The sequence below is a fragment of the Myotis yumanensis genome, unplaced genomic scaffold, assembly GCF_028538775.1.
Source record: "Myotis yumanensis isolate MYYU_CA2020_CCGP unplaced genomic scaffold, mMyoYum1.0.hap1 SCAF_18, whole genome shotgun sequence".
Lineage (NCBI taxonomy): Eukaryota > Metazoa > Chordata > Mammalia > Chiroptera > Vespertilionidae > Myotis > Myotis yumanensis.
This window is the reverse complement of record NW_027223769.1, coordinates 27,809,831-27,819,846: the sequence shown is the minus strand read 5'-3', so window position 1 is coordinate 27,819,846 and position 10,016 is coordinate 27,809,831. Positions and strand designations below refer to the sequence as shown.

At 50.7% G+C, this 10,016-nt stretch overlaps 1 protein-coding gene across 1 annotated transcript; it reads right to left on the bottom strand.

Moving 5' to 3' along the window:
- Positions 1 to 5,221: 5,221 nt before the first annotated feature.
- Positions 5,222 to 9,623, bottom strand: LOC138996802 (dipeptidase 3-like). The gene is made up of 10 exons (XM_070397974.1): positions 9,352 to 9,623; positions 8,910 to 9,036; positions 8,302 to 8,431; positions 8,053 to 8,194; positions 7,747 to 7,816; positions 7,173 to 7,349; positions 6,788 to 6,872; positions 6,193 to 6,268; positions 5,608 to 5,743; positions 5,222 to 5,515 (listed from the first exon to the last, which is right to left on the bottom strand). The coding sequence occupies exons 1-10, from the start codon at positions 9,621 to 9,623 to the stop codon at positions 5,279 to 5,281; spliced, it is 1,452 nt and encodes a 483-aa protein (XP_070254075.1). The 3' UTR covers positions 5,222 to 5,278.
- Positions 9,624 to 10,016: the final 393 nt, after the last annotated feature.

Sequence of the window (10,016 nt, the reverse complement as noted above, 5' to 3'; positions counted from 1 at the left end):
GCTGCCTCATCCACAGGAAGGACACAGATCCCCCCTGGCCCCGCCCCTTTTGCCCCTTTGGGAGGCTACATTCTATTCTTTAGTCAAATTCTTTCACCTTAATTTTACTGTCTCACTTCCTGGGGGTTTCCTTTACCCAAATCGTTTACTTACTTGCTCTTAACTTTTCTTTCACTTTCCACAATACTGCTTCAGATAACTCATACAGTTGGCTTTACTTTGACATCTTTATCTTTCTAGGTGTCCTTCCAGCCGTTCTCTATCAGAAAACCCCAGAGCCCATCTTCCTTGTCTATCTCCATTTTCCTCCCCTTTATGGCTCACGGGGCTTTAGAACATCAGAATTAGGTGTATCTTCCCAACCAACCTCTGACTGCGCCCTCTGACTGCCTCCTCTTCCCAGCCTCCAGCTTAGGGCAGAATCAGGAGTCAGAGTCCCTGGCCTTGCTGGCGGACCTCTGAGCTGACCACCGTTCTGGCCCCTATCCGAGTCTTCCCAGCCAGGGTTTGTCCACTTAACTTCCTGTCCCCTCATGCTGCCTTCATTTAGCCATAGGAGCAGCCTTCCAAATGGACTTCTTGCTCTCTCCCCCACTCATGGTAAGCCACCTCTTTTTAAATTTATTTTTATTTTTTAATTGATTTTAGAGAGAAAGGAAGGGAGAGGGAGAGAGAGAGACATCTCTCAGCAGCCTCCTGCATCCTCCCACTGGGATAGAGCCTGCAACCCGGGCATATACCCCAACCGGAACACGAATCAGTGACGTTTAGGTGCATGGGACAACAACCAGCCAACCGCGCTGTGCCACACCGGCCAAGGCTAGAGCCGCCTCTTCTGAAGAGAAAGCCCAGTCACTTCTTGGCCCACAAGTCCCTGCTTCATCTGACCCCCCCAACCTCTCCAGCTGCACCTCTCCCCATCCTCCTGCCCAGCCTCAACCCTTCTGTCTTTCACTTCCTCAAACTCAGGGAGTTTCTGCAAATCACTTGCTGTTCACTCGGACAGGATGCCTTTCAACCCTCTGTCCCCACCCTCACTGACCAAGCTCCTCCATATGGCGGAGTTCTCAGCCTGCAGCACCACCTCCTCCCCAGAAGACTTCTCAGGCACGGATCCTGACACCCTACCTCGTCCTCCCTGGCTTGTGTTCCCCTGGGACACTTTCCCTTCATAGTACCCACTGCAGGGAGAAAGGCCTTGTGGGGATCTTTGATTAATGTTTTCCACGCCCACTAGATTGTGGATTTCACAAGGGCAGGACCCTTTTGGTCTTGTCACTTTGGTATCCTCAGTCCCTGGGCCCAGGGTGCATGCTAGGGTGTAATACAAGCCTTTAACAAGAGAACCAACCTCTGGGGTTTGTAATTTGGCCAGACACATGTTCTCAGCAGCGTTCACACTGCTCCCACCCTGCCATCACACACACGGCCCCTGTCCTCAGGGGTGGGGTCAGATGCTGTGTGGGAGAGATAGGCCACTGAAGCCCAACAGACAACCTTAGCTCTGGGGAATTCTCTGGCCAGGATACCACTTCCCCCACACCATTCGTTGACTGACCAAGTAGTCTCCACCATCAGGGTACTCACAGGCAGAAATAAGCTCACAGGCAAAAAGAAAGCACAGACATTTCAAAAGAAAACATCTATCAGGAAAATTATTAGAACACACTGATCAACGGTTCAAGATTAGCCCAATAAACATATTACAAAAGATAAGGGAGAATATTAGCAATATGAAACAAGAATATACTAGTATATAAAAAAGAATAAGCAGAACTATTAGATGTGAAAAATATAACTGTTCCAGTGATCTATTACTTACGTAACAAATTACCCCAAAACATAGTGGCTTAAAACAACGATCAACAAAAACATTAATTTGCTCACAAAGCTTCAATTTGAGTAAAGCTCGTCTCTACTCCGCATGGCATCAGTTGGGACCAGAGGATTTACTCCCAAGATGCCTCACTCACATGACTAGCAAGTTGTGGCTGGCTGTAGGCAGAGAGCTCAGGGAGACTGTGGACCAGAGCACTGGGTCCTCTGCATGTGACCTGTCCGTGGGCTGCGTGGCTTCTCCACAGGATAGTGGCAGCAGTCCCTGGGTAAGCATCCCAAGAAGCAGGGAGTAGACGCTGACAGTTTCTCCAGGCCTAGGCCTGGAAACAGGCACTACATCACTTCTTCCTATTTTACTGGTCAAGCAGTTACAAAGTCCAGATTTAACAGGGGATTGGAAGGTACAGTCCCCATCTCTGGATGGGAGAAGTATCAAAGAAATATGGGACCAGGTATAAAAATTACTGCAATAATATCTGAAACAAAGAATACAATAGGTGATCTAATAGCAGAAAGTTATCATTGAGGATGAATTAGAAAGTTGGAAAGACCAAATTAAGGAATTCTCCCAACAGAAGAAAGAAAAAACAATTGGTGATTAGGGGGAATGCGGGGCTGAGGAGTAACTGCTTAATGGATATAAGGTTTCCTTTTAGGGTGATGATAATGTTTTAGAACTAGACAATGATGGTTACACAACATTTTCAGTGAACTAAATGCCACTGAATTATTCATTTTAAAACGGTTAATTTTATGGTACGTTCGTTTCTTTTTGAAAAAAATTGATTTCAGACAGGAAGAGAGGGAGAGAGAGATAGAAACATTAATGATGAGAGAGAATCATTGATCGGCTGCCTTCTGCACGCCCCCCCCACCCCACACACACACACACACTGGGGATCAAGCCCACAACCTTGGGTATGTGCCTTGATTGGGAATTGGATCTTGACCTCCTGGTTCAAAGGTCAATGCTCAACCACTGAGCCACGCCAGCCAGGCAATGTGTTAATTTGAATAAAAACGAATTGTTAGACATATAGGGAGAACTGATAAATACACCAGCATAATAGAAGATTTCAACACAACTGTCACGGTTACAAATAAGTGAAGAAAAAACCCAGCAAAGATATAAAAGATTTTAACACAGTTAATTAACTTGACCTAATGGACATCTATATCCATATTTTTTGCCAAGTATACTTGGAACACTTACAAAAATTGATTATTGGTTGTGAGGAATACCTCAATAGAACTGCTTCCAACCATGATGGCATAATAGGGGCCAAATGTACCTTTCTGTGTAAGTTAAATAGAACTGTATAAAACAATGGTTTTCAGACAATAGACAATAGGTGATATAGGACTGTGATCCCAGATGAAAGAGAAATAAATGATGTGAGTCCTATGATTGTATTAGCTTATTGCCTAGAGATAACTTCCATAGTGTGGGAGTGGGAGGAAGGGGGGGAACCTCAACTCAGAACCTCGTGGTCCTGCTGAATTAAGGAGAAAAATAGCCCAGCCAGTATGGCCCAGTGGTTGAGCATCGACCTATGAACCAGGAAGTCACAGTTCTATTCCTGGTCAGGGAACATGCCCACGTTGCAGGCTCGATAATTCTCTCTCATCGATGTTTGTATCTCTCTCTCTCTCTCTCTCTCTCTCTCTTTCTCCCTTCCTCTTTGAAATAAATAAAAATATATTTTTTCTAAAAGAAAAAAGAAAATTCCCTAGCTGGTTTGGCTCAGTGGATAGAGCGTCAGCCTGCAAACTGAAAGGTCCCGGGTTTGATTCCAGTCAAGGGTTATGGGCTGGATCCCCAGTGGGGGGTGTGCAGGAGGCAGCCAATCAATGATTCTCTCTCATCATTGATGTTTCTATCTCTCCCTCTCCCTTCTTCTCTAAAATCAATAAAAAATATATTTAAAAAAAGAAAGAAAAATAAGCCCTGCATTTGAGAAGGCCAAAGCAGCTAGAATCTGCAGGACAGAATACCATCGAGGAGGAAGCTACACAAAGAGAGAGACCTGGAGACCTACAGAGGGTCCCCCCTTGAGTCGTTCAGAGGATTGATCTGTACACACATACGAAGAAGTTTATATAAGACCAGAGAAAGAACCACTGGAAAGATGTCGGCTGAATAATTCCTGGAGCTCACATATTTGTGTTCCTGCCAGTGAGAGTGAAAGACCTTTCAATATATGGGCCATTAGCTAGACTCCTTAGAAGAGCATTGCCTTAGGAGTCAGGCCAAATTAGCAAGAGATGAAATAATAGTCCTGACAAAGCTTTGAGGTCAACCCCTAGAAGCAGATAGACCCATCCTCCCCCAAATTGGGGTCAGATGTCAAGACTGATAAGGCTACATGTACTCCAAGAGGATGTAGAAATTTTATTACTCGCATAATAAGACTTTCTGGGGAGAACAGGATGACCTCCCAAGCCAGTCCAAAATGGCTTCAGAGAGCTGAGAAAGAGCACTGACTTGGAGCTTATGGATATACTGTACCTGGGAAAAGATGCTCCACATCATTTAGTCATTAGATAAATGCAAACCAAAACCACAATGTGAGATTGGTGGCGAGATATCATTTCACACCCTTTAGGTTAGCTATTATCACAAAAAATGCAAGATAAGTGCTGGGGAGGATGTGGAGAAATTGAAACCCTTGTACATGGCTGAGTGGGGATGTAAAATGGTACAGCTGCTATTGAAAACAGTGTGATGGTTTTGCAAAAAGCTAAACCTAGAATTGCCCTATGGTTCAGCAATTTCATCCTAGGCATGTGCCCAAAGGAATTGATAGCAGGGACTCAAATAGATACCTGTATGCCAATGTTCATTGTATAGCCAAAAGGTGGAGGCAACCCAAATTTCCATCAACAGATGAATGGGTAACAAACTGTGATCTCTATGTACCAGGGATTGTATGTGTGTGTGTGTGTGTGTGTGTGTGTCTGTGTGTGTGCGCGCGCGCGCACTAATAAAAGAGACTAATAAAAGAGAAACATGCAAATTGGTGTCACTCTGCTACACCCACCAGCCAATCGGATGAGTATGCAAATTAACCCAACAAATATGGTGGTTCATTTGCATACAAAAGCATGGAGTGAAGACTGAAGGTTCTGGCCGGACTGAAGACTGAAGAGCCAAGCCTCGCTGCAGCTGGACCAAAGGCCTGGGTCCCGGGTGCCGGAGGAAAACCAGTGCCGGCAGCCAGGGGAAGGAAGGCCTATTGCACGAATCTTGGTGCAATGGGCTTCTAGTTCATCCATAAAAAAGAATGAAGTCTGGATCATCCCCTCCCATGCGAAAGAGGAAGGACACTCACACCTGGTTCCATGCCTAAAATGTTTATTCTTAGCATATGATTGTGCCTGGATGACTGGGAGGGGGACTTTGTGAGACTCCTAAGGTGACCAGGAGAAACTGACCAGGTCACCAGAGCCACAGGATGAGGATTGAGAAGGTGGCAGTAGCCATGAAGCCTAGGACAAGGTGTGGGGAGGCTTTTGGGGGACTCTGGAGAATATGATTGCTTGGCCACTTGGCCACATCCAGGTGTGTGGCCAGGTGTTCATGCTGAGTCACGAGGTGGGAGTGGCAGGACCTGCCCACCTGCCTGTCTGGAAACTCATCCTCTGCAGAGTTCTGGCCACTGTTTTCATCTCTCACCTGCGGGTGGGAGCCAGCAGTCAGTGGCTCCCCCAGTGCACCCCTCACCTGCACACCACGGAACCATCCTTTTGCTCAGCCCAGCATGATACCTGTTCCACTCGTCTGAAGACCCGTAGCAGATTTCCACGAAGGACACCCTGGAGCTCTTTCTCACTCCAGCCACGCCTCAGTAACTCTTCTATCAGAACTGGGTATGTGGATACATTCTCTAGCTCCCGAGGGAACCTGTGCAAACAGCAGCCAGCTGTGGGACCATGGCCCTGATCCTTGTCTATGGCCATTGTCCCAACAGCCCTAGTCACGTGGGAAACTGAAGGTCATTGTTCTTTAGACTACTGAACGCCACTTTGGAAGCTCCTTGAAGACTAGGCTTCTGCAGCATCTACCCACTGAACAGATGATCAGCCCACAACAGACCTACTGGGCTGGGACTGGAGTTTGTGCAGGCAGATGAGCTCTGCCTGTAGGAGGTGATGACCTCGAGTGGTGGTGGGTCCAGTGGACCACAGAAAGGGACAGGGAAAGCTCAGGACACAGGCCCTGAGAGTGGGGAAATATAAAATTGTCTGGAAGACAAGAGCCTGTGGTTTGAAAGATGGGAGGACCACAGGATGGGGAACTATAATTCCCTCCTCTATCCCAGCCCAAGAAAAAAAGCCCAGGGAAACACTCACCGGCCAGACCCGTCATAATTTCCACCAATCCCGATGAACTCAGATCCAATGACTGCCTTGATGTGGTCAAAGTGATCTAGAGGGTGGAGGTTGGTGGTGGGCAGCACTGGGCTGAGTTAGACCCTGGGATCAGCCCTGCCCTGGTCTGGTGAAGCTCAGCCCTGACCAATCACCCTGCCCATAGTACTCCAGGCCATGGCAGCTGACTCTACAGAGCTCCTAGCCAGTTGTGAGTTCTGAAGTGGCCACAAGCTGGACACTGGACCTAGAGTGAACTTCAGAGCCACCTCTTTGGATCTTTTCCTGCCCAGAAGCCACCCTGCCTCTGGGTTCCTTGAGAGGCTGGTTGGGGTCTGCCTGCCTGTCCCGTCCAGAGATGTGGAGTAAAAGTGAGATGCAGAAGCAGAGGCAGATGCTTGCCCAAACCCATCAGCATTGACTGTGGGCCCAGATCAGGTGGCCGTGAAGAGCTGTATATACTTCCCAAGGTCTGCCTATTGCCCAACAGGTGTGCTAGCTCGCTGGAGCTGTCCTGAGGGCCCCGGTGGCCACAGACCCAAGCTAGAACTGCGCAAGGAGTTGAGGTCGGGCTTACCTGCCACAGTGGACACATTAGCAAACAGGTTGCACTGTAAAATCCCCATGGACAGCGTCACCATCACAATGCCACCATTCTTTTTCTACAGGGATAAATAAATGGACACTCACCTTGGCCCTTCTGTCCTGATGACCTGCCCCATCCCTGGAGGGCCCTCCTATTAGGACCATACTCAGTCCTGCCTTCAGAGATTGGAAGACACTTCTCCTCTGGGTTTGTGGGTCCCTGGGTAGAACTGATTTGGACTTGAGTTTCAGAGATGGGGAGGGTTAACCAGCCTTGAGTCCAAAAGTGAGGCCTGGGCTGGTAGCTTTGTTCAGGGTCAAGAATCTTTGTATGAAGCATGCTTAGCCCTGGTTTGAGGGCTGCGGTGGCCACTCACAAGAAGTTGCAGGATGTCATCTGGGACATTCAGGAAATTGTTGCACACAGCCCTGGCAGCTGAGTGTGAGAAGATCACAGGAGCCCTTGATACCTTCAGCACTTGTTGCACCAGGGTGTCTGACGCATGGGACAAGTCCACCATCATGCCCAGGCGATTCATTTCCCCTACCACCTTCTGCAGGGACAAATTTTTTGTTTGTTTATTTGTTTGTTAATCCTCACCCGAGGATATTTCTCCATTGATTTTTAAGGAGAGTGAAAGAGAGAGGGAAAGACAGAGAGAAACATCGAAGTGAGAAAAACACATCGATTGGTTGCCTCCTGAACAAGCCCTGACCAAGGCCCAGACCCGGGAGGAGCCTGCAACCGAAGTATGTGCCCTTGACTGGAATCGAATTCGGGACCCTTTGGTCTGCGGGTCTTTGCTCTATCCGCTAAGCCAAACCGTCTAGGATGGGACAAATATTTTATTTGTGTGTGTGTGTGTGTGTGTGTGTGTGTGTGTCATAGATGCAAGTGTGCACATATCTATAGGGAACAGGTGGGTTCGGGTAGGGAACAGGAGTCCTCACCTCACCGAAGCTTGTCAGCCCACTGACGTTGGTGTAGAAGTGGTCTTCAAACTTGACGGAACTCTCTGCCCTGCAGAACAGCCAGTGGAGGGCAATCTAGTGGGCCACACCTTGGCCATCAGAGCCTGGGGACTCTGCAATCCCTCTGTTCATGCAGCCCACCTCCAGAGCAGGGTAAGGATGTAGGCCAGCTGCTATCTGGGAGTGTGAGGGACCTGCCAGCAGTCCAGCCTCCCTCTGGACACCTCTGTCCTCACCTCTCTGGCAGTTTCCCCGCCATCCTGTCTATCATTCCACTACACTCACCAGGGCGTGTTGCAGGTGAAGGTGAGTGTCAGGTAGCGCACTCCCAGCAGATAGAAACTACGTAGAACAGAGAGGCTGCTGTCCAGTGAGTGACCACCCTCCACACCAATGAGGCAGGCCAGCTTTTGAGTGCTGTTCAGATCTAGAAGAGGGTGGATGATCAAGTGGTCCGGAACCAGGGCCAGACGCACCAGAGGAGTCCACTGACTATTCCCAACCCCCCACCCCCACCCCCATTTGACAGTCTACCTTTGACTGAGGTCACAAGCTCCAGTTCAGCATAGGAAGCACACATGCGATGAATGAGGTCAATCTGCTCCAGGGCGAGGCGTATGGCATCCTGTCCCTGGGTCTGGCAAGGGACGTAGGCTGACCAGAACTAAGGGTAGGCCCAAGGGTCCAGAATGGGGTCACGCCTTGGCCTGCCACTCCTCCTCAGCCCCCACGGTACTCACTAGGGTCAGTGGCCTAAGTGAGGCCGACCCCATGGCACCTTGATAACCATTCAGCTTGCTGCCAGCAGCCAAACTGTGGGCTCAGGACACATCATCCTTGCCTGCGATTTGTCCGTGTGCTGTGTGAATGCCCCAAGGCCAACTCACCATGTCCTTTGTGGTCTCGGCACCTCCCACAATCACCAGGGATTTTCTGATCATTTTCTGTGTGTCTCCACAGAACCTAGGGATCTATGTGGCCAGGCTGTCTTGGCCTCCAACATCCCCACGCTCCCCAGCAGCCACCTGATGACACATTGTGTCCTATGATACCCAGTCACCAGAGGACTGCCTACCCAGGTTCCTGTGGCCTCCACATTCCCCAGCAACCATGCTGTGGCCCCCTGTGTGTCCCTGTGGTACCTGTGCACCCACAAGGCCGTCCACGAGCTTGTCCAGGCTGGTCTGGCCACGACTGAAGTTGCGCAGGTTAACATCTTGTAGCCTGTTCTGGAAAAGCCGTCTCAGGAGCTGGGGCAGATGGTTGTGGCTGAGGGTGTCAAGATAAGGTTAGAGTGCGGACATGGCCTCAGGTCAGGCAAGACATGTCAACATGCCTGGACCGGCCCTGTCCCACTCCACCTTCCCACCTCACACAGGCAAACAATAGGGAGACCTCTGGAGGATCAGCTTGGGTTCCACCAGAAAAGGGATAATGGGGAGAAAGGGCCCATGAATGATGATGGAGAGAGTGTATCCAGGGGAGGTGTGAGGGAGCCTCCTCCCTAGCCCTGCACGCGCAGGATCCCCTCCCCTGCCTAGGGGTGAGTTCAGCCCCCACCGCCCCCACGCGGCATCTACACACCCATCCACCAGCCGAAAGTCCCGCATCAGGGCCTGCGCGCGCTCCCGCAGTCTCAGGGCTCTGGGGGTGCTTGGCGTGGTTGGGGCACCGGGGACATTGGGCATGGTCTTGGCGCTGGTAGTTCCCAGCGCTCTCGGGGCGCTGGGGGCGCCCGCAATGGTCCGAGCGCGGGTCACTGGCTTCAGCAGCAGCGACAGCAACAGCAAAAGCAGCAGACACGGCAGAGGCCGCCAGCCGAGCACGCGGGGACACTCGAGGGCCGCGGGCCGCATGCTGCACAGGCGGGCAGGCGGGCAAGGGCTGGTTTTGAAAGCCTGAGAGAGGCAGACGGTCAGCCGACCGTCGACTTAGATGACTCAGCAGCGCGGCTTCGAGAGCAGGAGGGTCAAGACGCTGGGAAGACTTCCAGGGATCCGGAGCGCCGTCGCACTGCGTGGCCGCCAGGGGGCACCACGGCCCTCCTGCTCCCAATTGGGAGAGCACCCCAATGGGCCAGGCAGGCGTCGGCCGCGAGCGCCCTCTGCCGACGCATCGTGGGCTCCCTCCACCCGGATCCCTCTGTCTTGGCTTCTGATAGGGACCGACAAACGAAGGGAGTGGGCCAGGGGGGAAACTGGGAGGGACCCAGTCCAGGACACGTACCTCGGTTGGGTTGTAGGCTCCTC